General features: G+C 45.6%; 1 protein-coding gene across 3 annotated transcripts in view; it reads right to left on the minus strand.

Moving 5' to 3' along the window:
* DDR2 (discoidin domain receptor tyrosine kinase 2) overlaps nt 1–21909 on the minus strand; it is a 157303-nt gene extending 135394 nt beyond the window's left edge. For all 3 annotated transcript variants that reach the window (XM_029935704.1, XM_029935705.1, XM_029935703.1), the window contains exon 1: nt 21741–21909. In XM_029935704.1, the coding sequence (XP_029791564.1) occupies nt 21741–21746 (6 nt within the window). In that variant the 5' untranslated portion in view covers nt 21747–21909. The remainder of the gene's footprint in view (nt 1–21740) is intronic.
* Between the last annotated feature and the right edge of the window lie 3432 nt (nt 21910–25341).

A 25341-nucleotide genomic window follows, 5' to 3' on the forward strand; every position in this document is an offset into this window, starting at 1 on the left:
AGCCCTTGATCTGACCCAAGCCCTTTATCTCGCGGAGGAAGAAAACCCAGGCCCAGAGGGCTTCCTGATTTATCTGAGGCCTCCCAGCTGCTCAGTAGCAAAACTGAAACGAGATGGCTAAGTGACCGTTGGGGATTAGCATTGACTTAGCAACCTAGCCTCGCACGTGCACTGTAGGACACGGCTGGATTCACAGGAGCCTGAGAACAAGCTAGAAAGTGCATTTATCTCTGCTACATCAGTCCAGCTCTGTAACAGGGCCTGACCGCATCATCAGCCCAGGGTTCAAACCACATCTTACTCATCTTGCTGTCACCGCCCCTCTGCCCTGACCACTGTCTCTGCCACCCGGGTTATTACAGAGCAGAAAAGTCACAGCTGATGTTCTTCTTCTGAATGTGAACATAATCACAGACTTCTAGGGCTGCAGGAACCTACAAGTGCATCTAGGATCCGTGTAACCTCTGTGGACACAGACCCAGAGAAGTTCGGTGACCAGATACCCCATGAGGAGGAGAATCAGACCAAAATTCCAGGCTCCTGCTTCTTTCCATTTCACTGCCAACCTTTAGTGCAGGAGGCTTATTCTAAAGACAAACACCCTAGTCTCTAATTTCTCCAAACACATGCCCTGAGCCCTCTTCCCTTAAGACACTTCTTTAAAAAAGAGCTCCATGGTCCCAAAAGTTTGTGGAGAGTCGAGATGCTTAGTACCACATTAAACACCTTGGCAAGTCCTGCAGCAAAGAACACTTCCTCTCTAAGCAAATATATATTGCTCTCTACGAACGTTTCTCAAACTTATTTGACCACAGGACTCTGGCTCTTGCTCTGCCCTTGCCCTTATCTATTCAAAACCCCACGGGCTTCCAAGGGTCGTACTTTGGGAGACGTCTCCTTTGTTGGTCCCAAGCAGAAGTGTCAAGGCTGAGAGGTCCTTTGGGTGGGAACCGGGTCGGGAAGTGGCGAGAGGCAGAGAAGGAGGGAGAAACGACACACGGTCCCAGTCTAGGAGCCATCCGCTCTGCCAGCCACAGAGGCTGAAACAGCTATTTGGGAAATTCTGACTTGGGGTCCCAGTCAGAAGCGTCAGACACTGGTCTCCAACCAAGGGTTCTGATGGAGAAATGGGCTCTTCGGGTGCTCACGGCCACACATCACCAGCACGCGAGGCTCACTGGGCTGTGGGCACCATTACCAGCAAGGCTCTCTCCTTGTGTCTTTCCAGTTACTTCCACAGCGGCTCAGGCTTTCCCTGGCTCGCTCACCAGCTTGGTCCAAACCCAACCACATTGGATGGCTGACAGCAGCCTTCTCATGAGTCTCCTGACTCAATGCCTTCTCCCCTGCCATTTACCTTACACGCTACAGTCACCTTCATTTTCTTAAAATAATACTTTACCCGCTTCAAGATACAAAAGAATGTTCTGAACTCCACAGCATCCCAAGCTCCCCTTAATGTAGGAAAACACAGCCATGCAATGTCATTTCTCTGTGCTCCCCCGTGGAAATTTCTACCACGTCCTCTCTGCCAACTGAGCTGGCCGGCCGGAAGTGGTCCGGCTGCCAAGGCTCCACGCTTCCTGCTCTTTGCTTCCGGCCTATCGAATCCTGCCCGGGCTCACGCAGCTCCCGGCTCCAGAGCCCTGGCTGTGCCAACCCTCTGGGGGTTCTCGCACTTGCAGAGGCTGACCACCTCACCCCAAGTGCATTTGCACAGCCTTACTGTTTCCTGCATTTTCTGCTGGTAATAAACCCAGGAAGAAACAAAAGACTATGCCTTACGATATTCAGGGCACTAAGGAAGCATTTAAAAACCCTCTTGCTGAATAAAGGAATTAATCCACATCGACTTCAGAACTATGAGTTAAGCAGAAAACTTCATGCCTAGAAGACACTAGGGAAACTAACCTTATTCTGGCCCTCAAAGGCATTTAAACTTTTCTAATTCAATTGATCTTGGCTTTCTTCAAAGGGAAGAAGATGGGTTGGGCCCCATCCCGGAGGACCTGGCGAGTTTTTGTTCTTTTTCTTCAAGACCGAGTTGTGCTTTCTGCTACCTTCTTGCAGGCTTCTTGCCACAGGCGGCCCGCAGGGGAGCGTCTAGACTGAGTATATTACATGATATTTAAGCACGTATCTCTAAATTTTCCAAAGGTCTGGCCAAAAGAGTGTTCTTCTCAAGAACGTATTTTCTGTCGACGATCGTTTCTTCATTCATTCTTTGAATCAAGCAACAAGCCCTTAGCAAGCAAGTCCCTGAGACGCAGAGACGATTAGACGACAACCCCGAGGCGCCCACGGTCAAACACACTTCTGCTCAAAATGCATCCCAGGTACACACGCCTGCAACAAAATCACCCGAGGGATGTCTTCAAGAAAAAGTGTTTAACATTTCTTCATTTTTGAGAGACAGAGAGAGACAGAATGTGAGTGGGGGAGGGGCAGAGAGAGAGGGAGACACAGAATCTGAAGCAGGCTCCCGGCTCCGAGCTGTCAGCACAGAGCCCGATGTGGGGCTCGAGCTCACGGACTGCGAGATCAAGACCTTAACCGACTGAGCCACCCAGACGCCCCAAAAATGTCTTATTCAGTAAGTCTGTGGTGGAGCCTGGGATCTGCGGTTTTAAAAATCTCTCCAGGTGATTCTGAGCAGATACTCAAGTTTGAGACCCACCGGCCCGTGGAAAAGGCAGGCTTACAAGGAGATCATTATAAAAGAGCGGTGCCAGCTTCCAACGGAAGGCAAGTCCATGGAGGCACACGGAGAGGAAAGAAGTCGTGCTAAAAAGTCAGGGGTGGCGATGAGGAAGACCTGCATTCAAATTCTGATTCTGCCATTGACTTGCTGTGTGATTCATGCCATGTGTCCTTCTATACGAAATAGGAAAAATACCCACCTCACACAACTATCACAAGGTTTCAGTGACATTCTATATATACATAAAGAGCTTCACATAAATCTGAGTACACAGTAAACATCACGGTGAATTCATCATGATCGTTTAATTATATTTTCTCTATTTTTTTTTTTAGTTATTTATTTATTTTGAGGGAGAGAGAGAGAAAGCAGGGAAGGGGAGGAGAGAGGGAGAGAGAGAGAATCCCAAGCAGGCTCCACGCTGTCAGCACAGAGCCCAACGTGGGGCTCGAACTCATGAACTGTGAGATCATGACCTGAGCTGAGGTCAAGAGTCAGAGGCTCAACTGTCGGAGCTACCCAGGAGCCCATGATTGTTTCATTATTGAAGCATTTAAAAGAGAGAGTGCAGTCTCCCTCTCTTTCTCTCAAAAATAAGTAAATAAAAATAAGCACTTAAAAGAGAGAGGGCAGATCAGAAAGCCTTTCCTGAGAAAAATCGAGTCTGAATTTAGTTCTAGAGCAGCGTCTCCAAGTCTAAGTGTATTCTTGCAGCCCCCAAGATTTCTAGAACTTTTAAAATTTTATATCTACGATTCTATGACCTGAAACTCTTAACACAATACTCATGAGAACCAAATACTATCGTGCAATTTCAGTGACTGCCTTTTCATTTGTGTTCATGACCACACAGACGCCAGGTGAGAGCCAGATCAGGTCACGGACCCGTCTGCAAACGGGACATGTGGGAAAACTGAGTCACAGAATGGCATGTCCTATTCCGTCTGCTCCCCGTAGATGTCAGGGCTGCGTTCGTGCTGCTAGTGGGTGTGGGATGTGGACTCCGACCCCTTACATACAAACACCTACCAGCTCATAAGCAGAAACCTGAGGCATAAATACATAAAGCAGGATGGTTCTGTCTCTAATTCTATTAGTAATCGCACGAGGTTCTCATCAATGCCGCCACAAAGCTAAACCTTGTTTTCAAGTGAATAGACAATTTAGCAAATTATCAAATGATACCTCATTACAACTGACATTTGACTACTTCCTACTCGCAGAGTTTGGTTATGTATGAGATTTGATTTTCTGGAACTTATAAACCCTGAGGCCATTATGAACAATTTGTTTAATATATTTATACCAGTGGGCATTTTCTGCCTGTGTATTAATTACATTTAATTTATATTTAAATAAGACTCAGATGAGGGGTGTCTGGGTGGCTGAGTCGCTTAAGCCTCTGACTCTTGGTTTTGGCTCAGGTCATGATCTCCCAGTTTTGTGAGTGTGAGCCTCCAATCGGGCTCTGTCCTGACAGCATGGAGCCAGCTTGGGATTCTCTGTCTCCCTCTCTCGCTTCCCCTCCCCTACTTGTGATATCGCTGTCTCTCTCAAAAATAAATAAATAAACTTTAAAAAGTTAAATAGGGGCGCCTGGATGGCTCAGTCGGTTAAGCGTCTGACTGCAGCTCAGGTCATGATCTCACAGTTCGTGGGTTTGAGCCCCACGTCGAGCTCTGTGCTGACAGCTCAGAGCCTGGAGCCTGATTCGGACTCTGCGTCTCCCTCTCTCTCTGCCCCTCCCCTGTTTACGCTCTGTCTCTCTCTGTCTCTCAAAAGTAAATAAATGTAAAAACATTTTTTTTAATATATATAAATGGAACTCTGCAAATGCAATTGGTGACTCACATGCTTATAGCTGGTTTGCATTGTTTTTAGGATGAAGAAAGCAAGCATCAAATTAACACACAATGTAAAACATTTCCAATTATGCTCTTGAAAGTGTTCTGACCACAAAAATTAAGAACATTTTCTGATAATTATTTTGGCCATTTTTTCCATCACCCATTTTCTTCACAATCCAATAAAAGCATCTATGAACTACATGCTAAACATGATTCACTGTTATAAGATGGGTAGGTTTCCAGGGGCGCCTGGGTGGCTCAGTCAGTTGAGCAGCTGACTTCAGCTCAGGTCATGATCTCCTGGTTCATGAGTTAGAGCCCCGAGTTGGGCTCTGTGCTGACAGCTCAGAGCCTAGGACCTGCTTTGGATTCTGTGTCTCTCTCACTCTCTCTGTGCCCCTCCACGGCTCACACTCTGTTTCCCTCTTTCACACAAAAATAAACATTAAAAAAATTTTTTAATCAAATAAATACACAACAGACCCAGATCAAACATAGAGCAGGCCCAGAGGCCACCTGGCTTCACTCTATCTTCACCCCCACACACAAGTGGTTAGTTTCAACCGACCACATCATTCAACACAGTAAAATAATGTTTTTAATTTATTTTATTGAGTTTATAGCTATGTTTTATTTCACTTATAAATTTAGTTTGGCTTTATGGTTGCAGAAGAACTATAAGCATAAGAAGTATAAACCTAGTTTTACGTTTGTACATATTTTAATAACACCTATCTAATCAATTACTCTGAGGAGCTGAAAAAACTTTTTGCTATAAAATATGTCTATATTAGGGTGCCCAGGCGGCTCAGTCAGTTAAGTGGCCGACTTCAGCTCAGGTCACAATATCACAGTTCATGGGTTCGAGCCCCGCATCGGGCCCTGTGCTGACCGCTCAGAGCCTGGAACCTGCTTCGGATTCTGTGTCTCCCTCTCTCTCTGCCCCTCCCCTGCTCACACTTTATGTGTTTCTCTCTCTCAAAATTAAACATTTAAACAAATTTTTAATAAAATAAAAATTTTTAATGTCTATATATTGTTCAGGTTTGAGGAACATTGAACTGGGTAATCTCAAGGGAAGATGTTTAGAGAGCTGAGTCTAGTCCATCAGTACCTGTCTCCCATGAAGAGCCTTTCACTCCCCCTTTCTCACCAAGGGTAAGCAGCGGACAGTCCTGATGACCAAAGCCACCCCTGCAGCATGTCTGTCCCACACAGCCTCCTGTGCCATTTCGTTAACTTCTCCAAGCACCTACATCAGCATCCGCAAGACTACTACTGGGGTGGGGAGGGTGTGAGGGTCTAGAGAGTATCTTCTTTGAATATAGAACACCATTTACCTTATACTTGAAGCCATTTCCCTGGCCCTAAGGACTGTGGCTAGTGGTGTGGCTGGAAATTGTGGCTGGAAATTGCTGAGATCCGATCAAAAGAAATGACGTGGGTCTAGATGCAGCTCGCTTTGTCACCACGCTCATCTAACCCCTCATTCATTCAGAAGAATGTGTTTTAACCCCTCATGACCGGTGGGGTGGATGTTCTTCTCTAATGAGTATCGCCAGATCCCACAGTAGAAACTATAAGAACCTCATCATAGGGATGGATTTGAATGTGTTTTTGAAGAGCATCATAGTACTTCTCCAACAGCCATGAGGAACTGTGTCTGGAGTACATTCGGGAACAAATCGGGAATGACAGTTAATGGTTTGTGTGCCTACAAAGCACTGGAGTAAGATCTGTAGAGCCTTTGAGCACTGGAAGTATCATAGCACCTTTCCCCTCTCACCCCTCCAAGTACTTGGTTATTTAAAAAATCACTATAATAGAGCAGTAAGTATAAGAACATTCAATATAGCTTCTATTTTTTTCATTGTGATTTTTTCCAATACTTCCTTGGAAGACCTGCATTATCGGCTTATTTCCAAAAGAAACTGGAGATGTCCCTCCTCATGCCTTAATCACCTTTGCACAAAGCAATATCGTAAGTGTATCTAGACTTTTCACACACACCATCTCACTTGAAACGAGGACTCACGCGTTACATACAGTCTGCAGACAACAGATATGGGACCATTTGTAATGTGTCGAACTCTTTTTTTTTTTTCTATTTACCTGCCCAAGAACTCCACCAGCCTTTTCCTTGCCCTGCCCAACTCAAATGAGGACATAGATCTTAACCACTGAAATCTCTTTCAGGATCTGTGAAGGATCTACATTAGGCCTGGAAATGAGACCTTCAGACTATTTCAGTGTTCCTTCTATCTCCCAGATTACTCTGCCCAAGGCCTGAAGCTCCTCCGGGTGATGGGATCACCAACAAGTGATAAGTCTTTGCGTCTCACTTACAGGATAACACTAGATTTTCTGAGTGCCTTTGATTGAATATGTTTCATAAATGTTGGCAACAATGTGATCAATTGGAAAATTGAAGTCAGGAGACCTGGGATCCCAGAACTGGAATTTCCTACAACTAAGCATACAGCACAGCAGAGTGCTCCCCCTTTTCTGGAGGATGTAGGGTACCAGTGGAACTGGGAGAGGGGCCAAAGCGAGCACCATAAGTCATAAAGATGAGGGAGGTGAGTAGATATTGGAAAGTTGGGAACAGATATTAGGAAGACCATCAATCATCTCCTATCCTGCAAAAACAAAGTGTACCACCAAAAACATAACAAAAGGATTAGAGAGTCACTTTTCACAGCCCTTTGGGGGATCCACATAGGTCTACAATTTACATCCTAGCTTGACAGCCCTTTGGTGATGATGAGTGAACAAAGAGTTTAAAAATTTTTTCACCTCCAAACATGATATTAAGCAACAGTTAATTTGCTTTTTACATGACACTTAATGTTCAAATAAGAGGTTTTTTAAAAATAATTCTTGTTAAGTGAAAGGAGTCTCAGAGAAGGGTGAACACTCAGTGTGGGAGAGGAGGGTGAAAGGTAAAGATTTCTTGTCCCCGAGGTCTGAGCACATGCATGAGAGAAGACGCGAGATCAGGTAAAGACACCAGCTCTGCCCATCGTCAAAGCAGAAACCAAATTTGGGGTAATATCCTGAAACCTGGAGTGACTAGTCATCAGTCTCTGGGAATGACCATTCTCTACTTACTGCTTCTTAAAAAGTAGCCCTGCGTGTGTTATATACCCAAAGTGCACCAAGTGTTCACATGTGAGTTTATGCCTCTTCATTTGTAGTCACGAAGACATTAGTTCCTCTCTTCAATTTTCATAGCTCGTGAGAAACAGGACTGAGGCCAGTACTTAAAAAAATTTTTTTTAATGTTTATTTATTTTTTAGACAGAGAGAGATAGAGTAGGAGCAGGCGAGGGGCAGAGAGAGAGGGAGACACAGAATCTGAATCAGGCTCCAGGCTCTGAGCTGTCAGCGCAGAGCCCGACGTGGGGCTGGAACCCATGAACCATGAGATCATGACCTGAGCCAAAGTCAGAAGCTTAACCAACTGAGCCACCCAGGTGCCCGACGAGGGCAGTACTTCAGATAGCAAGCCCAGTGCTTACATCATTTCTTGGTAACCTGGCTCTCTGGACATCTTGATCTCACAGAATAACCAAGCAAAAGAAATTTATTGAACTCCCTTCCATTCTCAAAGACGATAGTATATGAGGCTTCAATTACAGTCCTCTGAGAATTTTTCCAGAAACAAACAACCCTGTGCTAGGCATATAATAAGACCTTAATAGAATATATATTGTGAGCGCAGCAAATACTAACGGGTTAGGCTACATGGTGAGTTATAGAGATCACCCAAGACATGATCCTTGCTAAACTACGTGATTGTGACCCAGAGAATTAGAGATTCCAAGAAGTAAGATCTGAGTTGGCCAGAGGATCTGAAACTCAGGCTGGCCTTTAGAGAAAGGTGGCATTTAGCTAACATAAGAGAACAGGCGAAGATATTCAGAATTCGTGGGATGGGGTGAAAACTGCAATGGACACTGTAGTGATTGAAGACTTAGCTATAAAAGTGAAAATGGTGTGAGTGATGGTATGGACCATGATTACCCTTAATTGAACCAGAAGATATAGAAAATTTATATTGCCCTGTATAGATCAGAAAACTGAAATGCACATAGGTTTAAAAACGACTTGCACAAAATTGAACTGTTAACAGGCGGCAAAATTAAAATTAAAAACTCAACACCCCCAAATTGAATAATCCAATTAAAAAATGGATAGAAGACATGAATAGACATTTCTCCAAAGAAGACATCCAGATGGCCAACAAACACATGAAAAGATGCTCAACATCACTCATCATCAGGGAAATACAAATGAAAACCACAATGAGATAGCACCTCATACCTGTCAGAATGGCTAAAATCACCAACACCAGAAACCACAGGGTTTGCAAGGGTGTGGGGAAAGGGGCACCCTGGCACACAGTTGGTGGGAGTGCAACCTGGTGCAGCCACTCTGGAGAACAATATGGAGGTTCCTCAAAAAGTTAAAAAGGGGAACCTTGGTGGCTCAGTCAAGTTAAGCATCCATCTTCAGCTCAGGTCATGATCTCATGGTTTGTGAGTTTGAGCCCTGCATCGGGCTCTGTACTGACAGCAGAGAGCCTGGAGCCTGTTTCAGATTCTGCATCTTCCTCTCTCTCCGCCCCTCCCCATTCACACTCTGTCTCTCTATATATATCTCAAAAATAAACATTAAAAAGAAAGTTAAAAATAGAACTATCCTACGATCCAGCAATTGCACTACTAGGGATTTACCCAAAGAATATAAAAATGCTAATTCAAAGGGATACACACACCCCAATGTTTTATAGCAGCAGAAGCCAAACTATGGAAGCAGCCCAAGTGTCCATCAACTGATGAATGGATAAAGAAGAGGTGGTATATATATTCAATGGAATATTATTCAGCTACTAAGAAAGAATGAAATCTTGCCATTTGCAATGACATGGATGGAGCTAGAGGGTATTAAGCTAAATGAAATAAGCCAGTCAGAGGAAGACAAAAGCCAATATGATTTCACTTATATGTAGAATTTCAGAAACAAAACAAGTGAGCAAAGGGAAAAAAAGATAAAAACAAACCAAGCAACAGATTCTTAACCTTAGAAAACAACCTGATGGTTACCAGAGGGGCGGTAGGTGGGGGCTAGGTGAAACAGATGATGGGGAGGAAGGAGTGTAGTTGTGCTGAGAACTGGGTGATGTATACAAATGTTCATCACTATATTGTCACCTGAAACTAGTATTACACTGTACGTTAACTAACCAAAATAAAACTTAACAATAAAAAGCTTACTCTTTTAACCTGGCCTCTCCCACTCTTTCTTCCATACTATGATTTTAAGTGAGAATATTTGTATGTTACATTAGTTCAAACAAATAACCACAAAAAACAAACAAACCAAAACCATATGACTATTCTTTCAGGTGATAGCTATTATAATTTGAATGATGAGGCGAATAAATTTCCCAAATATCTGCTGTTAACCCGTTAGTCTTTATCAATAGTTTTAACCATTGATAGCAAGGGTTTTGCCTCCATTATCTTTATTAAATAAGATTACTGAAGTTATGATACAATCGTTACCTGAAAATACAGTTAATAACTTTTAAATAGAAATGTTTATCATTAGGGGTGCCGGGGTGGTTCAGTCAGTTAAGTGTTCGACTTCAGCTCAGGTCATGATCTCACAGCTCGTGAGTTCGAGCCCCGCGTCAGGCTCTGTGCTAGCAGCATGGAGTCTGGAGCCAGCTTCAGATTCTGTGTCTCCCTCTCTCTCTGTGCCCCTCCCTTTGTCCTCTCTCTCTGTCTCTCTCAAAAATAAATAAATGTTAAAAAAAATAATAATATTAGAAAAATAGAAATGTTCATTATAACTATTAAAAAAGTCTGTCTTCTAATAAGAAACTAGCCAGGATGAAATTGGAGTGCTGGAAATTTGGGATTTGGGACTTTAAACAGTCTTGAGTTCATGGCAAAACTGAGCAGAAACTAGGGTGTTCTCCTATACCACCCTGGGCCCCCAACACACACACAACCTCCCCCACATCAACATCCTAAGCACAGTGGTACCTCTCTTACAATCAGTGTGCTTACACTGATAGATACATCATCCTCACCAAAGTCTGTAGTTCACCTTAGGGTTCACTCATGGTGTGGTTACATTTGGACAAAGTTATAATGACAAGTATTTGCCATTTAGCATCACACAGAATAGTTTCACTGTCTTAAAAATCCTCTGTGCTCTGCGTATTCACTATACTGCACACCTTCCCACTAACCCCCAGCAACCGTTTGTTCATCTTGCTACTGTCTCTAGTTGTGCTCTTTCCCGGAATGTCCTAGAGTTGGAACCACACAGAATGCAACCCTTTCAGACTGGCATCTTTCACTTAGTAGTATGCATTCACTGTTCTTCCATGTCTTCTCATGGCCTGATGGCTAATTTCTATTTACTGCAGAATAACATTCTATTGGCTGCACCACAGTTTATGTGATCAGGTTCTCCATTTTGGCCTTGCAAATAACGCTGCTAAAAACACTGCAAACACCTGAGGCAAGTTTCTGGATGGACATATGTTTTCAATTCATTTGGGTAAGGACCAAATGAATCATCATCAGTTTTTTAATCATACGGTAAGTGTATGTTTAGCTTTATTTAAAAAAAAAACAACAACAACAAAAAACCTGCCAAATTATCTTCCAAACTGACTGCACCATTCTGCATTGCCACCAGCAGCAAGTGAGTGTTCTTGTGGCCCCACCCACACCAGCATTTTGGTGACGTAGCTGTTCTGGATTTCCGCCATTCTAACGGGCGGGTAGTGGTAACCTACTGCCATTTTCATTTCAAGTTTTCTATGACATGTCGTGCTGAACATCTTTTCATATGTTTACTTGCTATCTGTGATCTTCCTCAGTGGGATGTCTCTTTAGGTCTTTTGCCCATTTTTTAATCAGACTGTTCCTTTTCTTATTATTGAATGTTAAGAGTTCTTTGCATATTTTGGATAACCATCCTCTATCAGATGAGTTTTTGCAATATTTTCTGCCAGTCTGTGGCGTATATCCTCACTGTCTTGACATTGCCTTTCACAGAGTAAAAGTTTCTCATTTTAATGAAGCCTAACTTATCAATTCTTTCAAGAATCAGTCTTTGAGGGGCGCCTGAGTGGCTCAGTCGGTTGAGCATCCGACTTTGGCTCAGGTCATGATCTTGCAGTTTGTGAGTTCAAGCCTCACGTCAGGCTCTGTGCTGACAGCTCGGAGCCTGGAACCTGTTTCAGATTCTGTGTTGCCCTCTCTCTCTGTTCCTCCCCTGCTCATGCTCTGTCTCTCTCAAAAATAAAAAAATAAAAACATAAAAATTAAAAAAAAAAGAATCAGGTCTTTGATAGGTGATGGGGATTAAGGGGTAAATTTGTTGTGAGGAGCACCAGGTGGTGTATAGAACTACTGAGTCACTATACTACACTAACATAACACTGCATGTTAACTACCTTGCATTAATTTTTTAAAAAAAGAATCGTGTCTCTGGTGTTGTGTCTAACAAGTCATTGCCATACCTGAGGTCACCTAGACTTTCTTCTATATTATCTTCTAGAGTGTTCTAGTTTAATATCCTACATTCAGGTCCATGATCCATTTTGAGTTAATTCTTCTGAAGGCTCTGTGTCTCGATTTATTCATTTTCTTTTTGCACAAGGATGTCCAGTTTTTCCAACACCATTTATTGAAAAGACTGTCTTTTCTCCATTGTATTGCCTTTGCTCCTTTGTCAAAGATCTGTTGACCGCATTGGTCTGGGCTCTCTATCCTGTCCCATTGGCCTATTTGTCTATGCCGTCACCAACACCGCACCGTCTGTGACTCACAGTGAGCCTTTGTTCATCTCCTCCAGTACTGAGTCAGCTGTGCTGGGTCTCCAGCCTCTCCATATAAACTTTGGAATCACTTTGTCAATATCTGAAAAATAACTTGCTGGGATTTTTATTGGGGTCGGGATTTCATTTTGATTTCCTATGACATTATCTTATCATTATCATCTCCATTTTAAAACTCTACACAACATAAACCTTCTGAAAATTAGAACTACCTTTGTCCCAAGAACAATTAATGACTCTTGAGTAAATTTATCCCTCGCTGCTCTCTTCTTCAGATGCTTGGTCCCCGGGTCTCAGGAGGCCATATTCTCAAGGCCAAGTGCCAGCAGCCATGGACCCTTCAACACTCCTCTTATGCTTTACATGCCTCTGGGAAGTGACAGTCCAGCCAGATGTCCTAGCCGCACAGCTCCCATGAGGATTTGGATGGTGTGGTGGTGTCCTTTCACCCAGCCTAAGTCCTTTCACTCCTGGTGAGCAAAGGAATGGGTGTGTATTGGTGTGGGGGCACTTTAAAACTGCCACAATCGTGGAGTACCTGGGGGGCTCAGTTGGTTAAGCATCAGACTTTGGCTTAGGTCAAGATCTCACGGTTTGTGGGTTTGAGCCCCATGTCGGGCTCTGTGCTGACAGCTCAGAGCCTGGAGCCTGTCTTCGGATTTTGTGTCTCCCATCCTCTCTGACCCTCCCCTGCTCTCTCTCTCTCTTTCAAAAATAAATAAGACATTAAAAAATTGAAAAATAAATAAATAAAACTGCCACAATCACACACATACACACACTTCTCCAGGCTCACCATGGCAATGTGTAAGGTTGCTTTTTAATGCTTGGTATTCAGACAAAGAATGGTGGCCAGAACTAGAACGATAATGTGAAGCCTGGCACTGAGGACAATGGTGATGATAATGAGGAATACAATCCCAGTAAAGAAGCAGGGACAGTCATTGATTGCTTTACACCTTATTTGCCTGTACCAGCATCTCCTTCACAAATATCCAATACTATTTTCTCTACTTTTGAAACCTTCTCTAGTCTCTGTCATGTGTCAGCTGTTTCCCAAGTTCCTAAGGACGAGGATTATGTCTTCTCCTTCTGGATCCTTCGTCCTCATATTTCACTCACTGAATGTCTACTATGTCCAGGCCCTGGACTGCACCTGAACCCTGCGTCAGGCAGGCACTAAGTGCACAAGAAAAAATTTTTAGTGAATAAGAGCCTCCGAACTGTAGATATACAACATTATGAACAATTTGATGGGTGTCAATATGATTTATTCTTTTCTACTCCCATAATAACTGGTATAGAACATACATGGGTGTTTAATAAATACATATTGAGTAACTGATTTTTAAAAAATGCAATAAGGCACCCGGGTGGCTCAGTCGGATAAGCATCTGACTTTGGCTCAGGTCACAATCTCACAGTTTGAGTTTGAGTCCTGCATCAGGTGTGAGCCCTGCTTCTCTCTCTCTCTCTGCCCCTCACTCACTTGTGCCCTCTCTCTCTCAAAAAAAAAAAGAAAAGAAAAAAAGAAATGTAATAAAAATACAGGATGTTAATAATAGGGAAACGATGTACAAAAGGAAAGCCAGTGTGTGGGAACTCTGTGCCTTTCTTCTCAGTTTTTCTGTGAAACTAATGCTGCCCCAGAACATAAAGTCTATTAGTTTTTTAAAAAAATAAGTTATAAAAAATAAAATGTTAAACTTTTATCCATCCTTTTTAATCCATCTCCCAGCTCAATGCACCTGTGTCTGCCTAAGCCCTTAAGACCCTAAAGACGATCTTGCGTACGCTAAATTGTGCTGGACTGGCCACTTGTGAAACGGGTCTGAAAGGGCATGCCACCTACCACCTGCATAGGCACGGCACTGTCCAGTACAGAAAGCTCCTTACATATGATCTTCTCTGAACCTAAACTGGAGGGGATAAAAACTCATGAAGAAAGATGAGAATATTGGGGCCCTAGGTGTGGGAAGCGGCAAAGATTCAGCTGCTTGGCCATTTACTAGCCGGATATGTCACTCCCTGAGGGGAGTTACAAAAATAGGCAGGGGAGCACCACTCCCTGTCAGGAGAAGCCAGAAGATCAAAGATCAACCGCCTGCAGGCAGGGTAGTATCAGCCCCTCAGGCGCTGTGCTAAAAACCTTAGTTTGGTTCCTCTTTTACTGCAGCCTAAATCCCTTAACCCTGTTTCCTAGCAACCGACCTAGGTCAGCTGCCTTGTTCTCCCACCTCAAAACCTTTATAAGATACGGTGTTTTCTGAATAAAGAAGAGGCTTGATCAGATACCGTGTGCTGTCTCCACTCTCTGCGTCCCCCTCCTGCCCTATTTCTCTCTCCCTCCCTCAGGAACGAACCCGCAAGGATTTACCGCCCTGCTGGCCGGGGCGGACCGGACAAGCAACGCCCCAATGTGGGACTCAGTGAAGGAACACGACACCTAGGAGGTTAAGAGACCTGTCTGAGGTCAAAAGTCTGGAAAATGATGGTGCTGGGACCAACACCTCACTACCTTTTGCACTTGAAGCTCTGGCTTCACGCACCCTCTCCTCTGGCACACTCACCACCAAGCAGGTAAGCATTAACATCTGAGCAGTAGGGCCTTTCCTCCAACATTTCCTTGGTGTCTCTCTAGGCACAAAACACAGTCCCCGAGACAGGTGAATGACGGAAGCCACTGCAGACCGTGCCCGGGGTCCAGCTGAACCCAGGGGCTTCGAAGTGAGTCTAAGCCCTTTGCCTTTTCATGGCATCTCCAGGCCTCAGTGATACTTGGGCTGGGCCAGACCTGGCCTTTCTCAGTGCTGGGAGGCCAAGGTGAGATTCCAGCTAAAATGTATATACCCCTTCCAATGCTGAGATTCACCTTTGCTTGGAGAATCACAGCAACTTGGAAACATCAAAGAGTTCCATGCCAAATAGAATGGACAGAAAGCAAAAATGAGAAAGGAAATCAAAATAAAAAGAGAATTGTTTTCAACCAAGTCATGTCTGAATAACACAGGCTCTATCATGACAAATTCAAATGTACGCAAGTGAGATGATGAGAGACAGAGAAAGTTTAGGGAGACCATCATTTAGTCATTAGGTGGGGGGTGTTCTGGTGAATGTTCCTGGAGAGATGACTTGACACCTCAGTTCCTTTAGCAAGCTACGGTCATTTAAAAATTTTAAACAGAGTGTCTTACACTAACAGGCAGTGAATAAATGCTTGCTGAATAGGATAAAACCAAATAAAATGGAACCCAGACAGCCAGAGATAATCCTATTGGAAAGTCCAGAGAAGTGTAGCAGGATGGGGAGGGGAGGTAGGGGCTTGGGAGTGAGAAGGAGGACAGGAAAACAAGTGAGCCAGAACAAGGCAAGCCCAGTTTCCCCGCCCCCTCCCCATCCTCCAGTTTGGAAGCCTTGGTGGAACCAGTGTTATATTGGAGGACTTCTACAGAAGCACAAAACTTGAATTTCTCTTTTATTAACTTATCTCTCCCTTTTCAGTTACAACAGCAGAGTAGTTGTGACTCATACCTCTCATTGTCATGGGATTATCTTTTCATTGCAATGGACCCTAAGTCTTTCCATTATGATGGAATTAGCCTGCCCAATGTATAGGATAGAGAATCCCTTCCCTACCTGCCCCCAAATGCCAATCCTTTTTCTCCTGGTGTTGGGTAGACCCCCAGCCAAGGAATCCACTCTTGTGATTCATTCCCCATGAGAAGATGGTATTAGGCACAAGAGTGTCTCAAGTATTAAGGGAAAGGTTGGGTAAAGGTGCGTGTGCCGTGGCGGAGGGAGGAGGTGAGGATGAGGAGATGACATGATGGTTGTCTTTTCAAATCCCAAAAGGCCAAGTTCCAATAAATCACATCCATGATCTAGCCGAAGTGTTCAAATGAAAGGAATCAACCCAAGATATCAGTCCCCAGAGTACACAGATGGTAGGTTTTTAGACCACAAGGAATCAATGGCCCCCTCAGAAAAAGCGAGAGGGACACCATTTACTGGGCATTCACTTATTCAAAGCACCTGCCACATGTGAGGCTCTTTGCAGGCCCCCCTGCATACCTAATGGCACCTTAGATTAGATACGTAGATCTAATGGCACTTTCTTATAACAAACCTATGAGATGAGAAAAAGGAGATTCGAGGAGGTTATGTACCTTATATCCAAGGTCACATGGTCAACAAGTGGGGGCCAAGCCAGAATTTAAGCCCATGTCCTTTCCACTGCGAGAGCACTTTGGCCGCATTCCTGGCAGAGGTGGCCTTGGGCAGGTGAATGTTGTTGCACCGGGCAGGTGTTCTGTGTTTCAATAAGGGAACAGAGCAGCAGAGCAGAATGAATAAGAAAAATCCTCCGCATCGATGTCGCCAATGAACCACACACGCAACATCGTGCTAAGTGCTCTGGGATGCCTGTCAGGTGGGGATTATAGGCCTGATTTCACAGGGTCGAGCAGGTCACCCCGGGCCCCAGAGCAGGTGAGTGCAGGCTGGGAGTGCAAGCCAGGTCGGGCTGACTTCCCAGCGGAAGAGTCTACGGCCTGGACAAGCTTCCGCTTAAGGGGAAAAGGGAGCTCTGCATGAAGCTCAGAGAAGCCAACTAGAGGAGGGAGGTATGCCAGCCAGAAAAGGGAGGCACTGAGAATGAAATTCTTTGCAGGACAATGGGAGAAGAGGAGGTATCCTGGGCAGGTTTCTCTCTCCCGCCTGCCCTCCATCCATGCCAAGGAGAGGCTGAGGCAACCAACAGACATGGACATTTACCAGGAAAGGTTCACAATGAAATTGCTTGGGGAACACTTCAAAGTACTGATTCCCAACCCCCCCACCAAAGGCAGATATTCTGATGTAATAGGTCTGGAGGTCCTTAAATTCCACCGAGGTTTCTAATTTACTGGGGAACAGCCCTCACTGTGGATGGTTGCTGAATTCAGAGATGCTCTTGGATGCCTGGGGATGTTGGGCACATTTCTGGACTGCGTCGTCATTGCTGGGAGAGAGTCGATTCATATGGTGCACGGCTTCCAACAGGGGAAGGGGCATAAAGAACCCAGTGTGTCTGCTCTGTGGACGGCCACCATTTATGTGAGCTGGTGCAGGGCTTCAGCACGTCTGTGGAGGTCCGCCTTTAGACGAGGGTGAGCTTTCTGGGTGCCAGTGAGACGTGGGTGTGGGTTGCATGCTTGAGGTGTGGGTGATGGAAAGTGCCTAAAGGTGGATCTTATAAAGGAGCTTGGCAAGGGTGTCTGAGAATTATTAACACTAATTTAGAATGATGTGATATTAATAAAAGGGGGGTGGTCACTAATATTTTAGCGTGTCTATTATAAATGCAAGCTGAGGGGAAAGTCTGAACTCCATCCCTTAGATGTGATGAGCCATTCATCCATCTGTGAGTCTGGGGACTGGATCAATAAGAAGAGAAGAAGACAGTGAGTTAACAGACCAGAAGAGAGTGGTGGGTGATGAGGCTCCTTTGGGTGATGCTTCCACTCTGGGCTCAGACATTGTCCAGGAAAAGCTCCGTTTCCTCTCCTCGTGCACTCCCAATACCTCCGACACCAGCTCTGTGGATTTTCCACAGTCAGAAAGTCTGACGCTGACTGCCTGGAGTTGGAGCAGACCCGAGAGGTTGCAGGCTCGGTCCCACAAGTCAATCCCCCTCCACGACAGACTTGATTGCAAATAGTATGTCTGCAATGTCCATCTGATGTAGCCACAAATCAGAGGTGCCCACGAGCCCCTCCTTGGATTTGAGCTGACCATTGAACAGCTCACAGAACTCAGGGAAACTCTTATGTACATTTACCAGTTATTATATAAAGAAGGATGTGTCAAGATATACAGAACAGTCAGAAGAAGAGACACATCAGGGCAGTCTGAGAGGGTCCCCAGAACAGGAGCCTCTGTCCCTGTGGGGTTGGGGTGTGCCTCCCTCCCAGTTCCTGGCGGTGTTCACTGACCTGAAGCCCCCCCAAACCACATACTTCAGGGATTCTCATGGAAGCTTCATCAGATAGGCACAATGGGTCATTAAGTCACTCTCCAGCCTCTCTCCCCTCCCTGGAGAACAGCAGGTGGGGCTGAAAATTCTGGGCTGCTGATCATGGCTCAGTCTCTCTGGTGACCAGCCCCCATCCGGGAGCCCACCAAGAGTCACCTCATTAGAACAAAAGGACATTCCCATCACGCAGGAAATTCTGAGGACTTGAGAAGCTCTGCATCAGGAACCAGAGTCAGAGACCAAGGACTAGAACCAAAAGGCCCTCAGTGGTCTTGTCCCTTAGGAGACTATGAGGATTTTAGGAGCTCTGTGCCAAGAGCCAGGGGCCGAGACCAATGCACATATTTTCTGGTATGTCACAGACACTGATACCACTGGAAGTTGCAATTTGAGGATTCTTCGTAAAAGATCCTGAAAATGCTTTCCCCACTTCCTTTACCTTTGGTGTTTATAAAGCAAACAGATCTTAACCAGAAGCAGAGGCAGGGGTTCCCCACTGCCCACTGACCCCCCCCAGCCCCACCCCCAGCAGCAGCTGCATTCCTTCTGACTCCGGGCACAGACCAGGGAACATGAGGTAAGAGATGGGGTGAGCAGCACCGGCCAACGACAAGAAGTCTTGGGCCACCGACCTCTCCCCAGCTAGATATGAAGGTCCTCAGAGGCGGTCTCCTTTGAGGAGAAACCAATGAACTGATCCTAACTACACCCCGCTTGTTCAGAGACAGGGCAGACTCAGGCCGGGACGCTGGAACAACATGGTGTCCTTCCCCCCCTTCCTTGGGTAAGGAGTCGCCAAGCCAGGCCACCAGAGGGGAGTTTCAGCTAGAAAACCTGGAGGGATTGCTTCCATCCAAAAAAGATGGACACGAAGGACAGCCTTCCACTCACGTCGGGTTCCAGTGTTTATAATGATCATCATTATAAGAACGGGTGTGATTAAGCCCTTCATAGCCTTTGGAGCCACAGGTGTCCAATAGCTCTTCAAACAATGATGCGAAAAGTAAGTATGAAGCCAAGGTGCAGAGTGACACAGACAAGGAGGAAAAAGTAGAGCCGGAACCTGAACTTGGTTCTTCTGACTCTAAATCCCAGGCTCCTTGCAAAGGTAAGTATCTACCACAGAAATTATCCCACAAGGATGCCCACATGTGGCCCCTTTCTGGTATCCAGATAAATACTCATCCGTGCGCCCAGAGGTGGCTTCCGGAGAGAATCCGTTCTGTCCCCCGAGCCCAGCACCTTCACCTCCAGGTCACAGAGGGAAATGGAGACCTCACCTCCAAAAGCAACTACATGTGTGTGTGAATGGGGGAGGGGTGCACTATTGCCTGGAGACTTGGGGTTTAGCTCCTATCACAAGAAAACGGCTTGGGGTCACAATGTGAGGAGATGGATGGCAGCTGACATTACAATCTCAATTTAAAAAAATAAAACATTGGGGGCGCCTGGGTGGCTCAGTCGGTTAAGTTTCTGACTCTTGATTTCAGGCTCTGGTCATGATCTTGTAGTTCGTGGACTCCGGCCCCATGTCGGGCTCTGCGCTGGTGGTGCAGAACCTGTTTAAGATTCTCTCTCCTCCTCTCTCTCTCTCTCTCTGCCTCACCCTCACTTGGTGCTCCCTGTCTCTTTCATAAAATAAACTTAAAAAAATAAAACGCCAATGATTTTTCTTAAAAAGCACAGGTTTTAGAGTCAGACCTACACGAAGTTCAAACTTATTCGCTGCATTTCCCCAAGCAACTCATTCCACCTTGCTAAGCTTTCACAGCCACACCTGTAAGACAGGAAGCAAGTCTTACAGAACCATGAAAACTCAGCAAATGTTGCAGAGAAAGCTCTGAACATGGGGCATGGTGCATAGTCAACACTCAAACGTTCGCTTCTCTATTTTACACACACACTCACACACACACACACATACACTCACCAGAGTTGACCCTTGAAAAACACGGATTTGAACCGCTCATACAGATCTTTTTCAATAAATACGATACAGTACTGCTCATGTATTTTCTCTTCCTTATGATTTTCGCGGTAAGAGTTTCTTCTCTCTCGATTGCTTTATTGTGTGAAGACAGGACACAATATCCATACATATACACACATAGAACATACAGAGTATGTGCTGATCGACTGTTATGGGTGAGGCTTCTGGTCAACAGCGGGCTATTGACGCCGTTCAACCACAGACCCCGGAGCTGAGGAACCACTGCTGGCATCCTCCCCTCTGGTAACAAGGCCCTGCGGGGACTTGCTCACTCAAGTGCCTCCATCGCCTCAGCCATGAAGTGGACAAGAAAGCAGAGGTAGGTGGTGGAAGGAGCTGGAGATCGGTGGCAGAGAAAGCCCCAACTTGATTGTCGGCCCCACGGATGGAGCCCCACCACCACCACACACTGTACGACCTGAACATGTCACTGCCTTGCTCCCATTTCCAACATCCGTGAAACGAGGGACCAGATGGATCTCCAAGGCTCTTTCCAGAGCTCCGACTCCATGCTTCTCAAGGGCAAGGGCGCAGAAAGCGTAGGCAAAATGGTGCTGACCCCCCCCCGGCCCCCCCAAGTGGCCTGAATGGGGCCAGCTCCACCCCGAACCGCTGGCAGGGGAGCTGCGGCCACTTAGAAAAACTCCCTTTCTCCCGGGATGGGACTCTTGAACCCCGGCCAGGACACAGAGGTCCCAACTGCAGACAGTCCCAAGCCGTTGGATAACAAAGGGAAAGGCACCCCAGGCCGGCCAGGCGGGGTGAAAAGCACCCCCTGCGCGCAGGCCCCCCTCCCAGCCACCCCAAACCTCGCCTAAAGACGCCCCCCATCCCAAATCGCCCTTCTCACGATGGAGTCAAGGCTGCTGGGAAAACGAAAGTACAAAAAGCTGCCCTCTCCAAGACCCGGGACTCTCCAGCGAAACGCCTAAAAACCCCGGTCCCCTGCTCCGCTTTCTCCGCGCCCAGAGCAGCTCTGCCATCGGCCTGCTTGCCTGCCAACGACTTCAACTCTGCTAAGGCCGTTTATTGTGTCCCGCAGCTCTAGGGGCGCCTTCATTTCGCTGCTGTCCTCTTCGGTTTAGAGTTCCTTATTCTTCCCTCCGCAAATACAAATCCAGGAGCGCCCCCCCCCCCAACACACACACACCAAGTGTGAGATCTTGAATTTCTCCAGTCGGTGGTGCCCCACTCCTCGCCTGGCTTGAAACCCCCTTCTGGCTCCTTTTTGCAACTTTTCCTGGGACATCAGAAGTCCGCTTTGAGCTTTCGTTTTCAGAAGAGGGAAAAAAGGAAAGAAAAACAAAAAGACATTAACTTACGTTCATCCAGGAGGAGCACACGGAGGTGGAGAGATGAAAACAGAGTTATAATCCACCACGTTCCCCCAACCCCCCCCAAAAAAGAATTTGTTGTGAAACGCTTCCTTTTCCACTTTGCCGGTGAAGGAGCCGGGCGGTAGGCAGACGTCCACAGGCTGATGCAAGATGCTGTGAGAGAAACCTCACATTCTGAGGATTCCTGGGAGAGCGCCAGGGGTCCCAGCATCCAATGTATTGCACATTTGGTTTCAATTAGGACGGGGGTTGGGGAGGGAAGAAGGAAAGTCACCAATCAGAGCTGTTTTCTGTTTAGAGACTATTTCTTTTGACCCAAGGGACAGCGGGCAAAGCTATAATTTCCAGCAAAACCCATTCATAGAAGAAAAAATATGTATAACCAGAGGACAGAGTTAAAGACACAGCTCTCTTCCGCCTCGTCCCCACTGCATGCATCCCCAAGCCCTCCCCCACCACCTAGACTTGGTCCCCACCCTGTGTCCTCCCCCCCATTTCTCTTACTTGGGCTGAAGTTATAAGCACAACTTAAGGTTTGGATTCGCTTCTAGTTGAAGTTTCCAGGACAGTTGGGTCACACACATGGAGTTGATCTTTAGAGTTTTATCCATGAAAGCCCAGAGATGAGCCCTCCCCCAAAACAGATTTTATTTAAGCCCTCCCCCACCAAAAAAGCTGGACAGTTCGTAGTTCTAGGATTCCTATTTTTTTCCACTCAATTCCCAGTTGGTTTTTGCTTCTGTGGGTCTATTGCTGTCCTGCATTTCTGCTACTAAATGAAAACACAAGCGTTTACAGGGACTTCCTAAATTATTTTGAAAGCCTTTTTTTTCTCCTTTTTCCTCTTTTCTTTCCCTCCTCTCTATCACCATGGCCAGAGATCATGTGAAAGGGGAATATAGGGGACAAGGGAAAAACCCTTCCTGAGCTCCCTAATAATGTTCTCCATCCATCAAGGCTCCTGTCCTTAACCCTTCAGAGCCTGGATCATTCCTGACAAAGCACAGGCTTGGACTGCCCTACCCTGGAGGTCCTGATTCTCCGAGAGTAAAAGGAAGGCAGGATAAGCTGAGACTCCGAGTCAGGAGGTCCGTGAGGAAGGTAGAGGGCAACAGAGAGGTTATGAAGACCTAGCCCAGCCTTGAGAGACGGCCTCCTCCTAAAGAGAATCCCTTCCTCGGGACTTAAGCTTTCATCATCTCTTCTCTGCTCGTATTTTGACAGCCAATGGCGGAACACATAGCCCCCAAGAGGAGCTAGAAGAGAGGCAGGGCACACAGGAGAAGGGGAGGACAAGGGGACCATGGAAGGACATTCCCGTAGTAAGTCTGGGGCAGAAGATACTTCCTAAGAGGAACAGAGGCCAAGGACACCTCCGTCTCAGACTGCCGTGAAGAACCATGCTGTCGGTGTTACATCCCCAAGGATGCTCAGTCAGAAGGTGGCCTTTCATGTCTGTGTCTCACATAGAAGAAGACACGGAGAACTTGGAGGCGGCTCAGAGGGCAGCCCCAGAGAGGACCAAAGGTAGAAAACAAGACAAAACTGGAACCAGGATTATTCTACAAAGAGAAGAGATAAACCTCGTACGAAGCGTTTTGAATTAGAAAATCTGAAGTCAGAGCTTAGGCTGACTAAGGCCAGGACACTCAGCTTAAGGCAGTAAATGTATACTGAGCACTGGGAGGCCCTCGGCTGGGGGGCCTGCCTGAGACACTCCAGACGTCTGGTCATGGAAAGGGTCCTAGCATCCCCCCCAAATACTGCGGTCTAGAGTAGTTTACCTGTTTGGCGCTCTGTAAAGGCACCCTGAGGGTAATAATTTCAGAGATTTGCTGAGACTACAGGTCAAATGTGGAAAACAGTGCAATAATTCCATAAACCTAGAACCTAATAAAGAAGAGATATCTACAGGTGTGTGTCCTCAACTACCAGTATTGAAGGTGGTCCTACTCCACAGGCTGGGTCAAAAGTAAGGCAGAGCTCTAAGAAAAATAACCTTGTCCATCACTCCCATTAGTCTCAGCCAAATCTGGGGTCTGACCTTGAACTTGAAGAAGGTGCTACCAAAAAAATTTAAAAAAAAAATTTTTTTAAAGGCAAGGAAAAGCCGAAGCGATGTTTTACCAAAATATGTGGGGGCCATTTAAAGAAGTAAGAGGAATGATCAGATTGGAGCCCCCGTTTTGGAAGACCGTCCAGGTTGGGGGTGGGGGCATGTTTTCCTCAGGCTTGATGACAGCCATCGCTACAGGAAGTCACGAATGGAAGGGAAGAAAAGGCAAGTGCCACTTCAAAGCTGAGAGGAGTCATTCATGGAGCACACAGAAAACATTTCTTGGAGACTGTCAGAGCTATTTGATAGAGTTTTGAGGAAGGCTGGAATTTCTACAGTTGTGGGAACAGATGTGGAGAAATACCATCTTGTTACTCTTGTGTGAATAGATTCTGCCCCCTGGCTTGGCTCGGGAAACATGAGTCAGTGCGATCAGAATGATTTATGTTGCGTGGGAGGTAATGCAACCTAATTATGAGGACTGTTTTACACTAAAAATGAATTACTGACAAGAGTATAGAATTCCCCTACCTGGACTTTACTAAAAATAAGAAAGATCTGCCTGGGATAGGCAAGATGGAGTGTTATTTAGAAGTAAGGAAATGTTCAAGATGACTTTTCAAGATCTTTTCTAGTCTGCAAGCCAAGGTTCAAGTAAATACAAGAGTTAAAAATTGAAATTAACTATGGTATTTCTCTCTCCAAATGGCCAGGGGTTGGACACCTTTGTGATCCTTTAGGAAATAAAATACAAGGTGGAAGTAAGGAGTGTAACTCGAAGATACACACACACACACATCGTAAAACACTATATGAGTATTCACAGAAACCAAACCTAGTTGGTATATTTAAACGTCACAAGGAATTAAAAGTACAAATTAGCCACCAGTAATCTAGTTCCTAGTTAACTGTCTTCTCACTTCTCCTCTCTCTCTCTCTCTCTCTCTCTCTCTCTCTCTCTCTCTCTCTCTCTCTCTCTCTCTCTGCTGTGTATTCCTACACATCTTCTTTTACCCTATTTTTCAGCAGATCAGGCTTTTCTGCTTCTTTTCACATGCTATTGAAGATGGTTACCCTAAAATGATGCCTTAGCTCTCAAATGTTTAGTTCCTTAGTTGAAATGAACAGGAGAGAATGACTAGTTGTGTCCATCCCCCAGTTCTAGAACCCTGAGAAGAGGAATTTGATTGGTCAGGTGTGTTTCATGTTCTCATCCTCTCTCTCTCCACTGGACAGCAATGGATCCTGTAATATGAATACAACTCCAGCCCACTCACAAATGGGTCACTTCTTAACCGACTGAGCCACCCAGGATCCCTCAAGTGGGTCACTTCTTAGAAAAAGGGTGTCATACACCAGAAGACAGGTCATATTATCTGCTGCACCAATAATTAACAAAGCCTGACAATCCCTGGATTTTCTAGAAATTATACCTCACCCACCAAAACCAAAGAACACGGTATAGAGTGGAGTCATTTCATGCACATATTTAAATACCAATTTTAGAACTTAATCCTTAAAATGAGATGC

The sequence above is a fragment of the Suricata suricatta genome, chromosome 3 (genome assembly GCF_006229205.1).
Source record: "Suricata suricatta isolate VVHF042 chromosome 3, meerkat_22Aug2017_6uvM2_HiC, whole genome shotgun sequence".
In the NCBI taxonomy this organism is placed as follows: Eukaryota; Metazoa; Chordata; class Mammalia; order Carnivora; family Herpestidae; genus Suricata; species Suricata suricatta.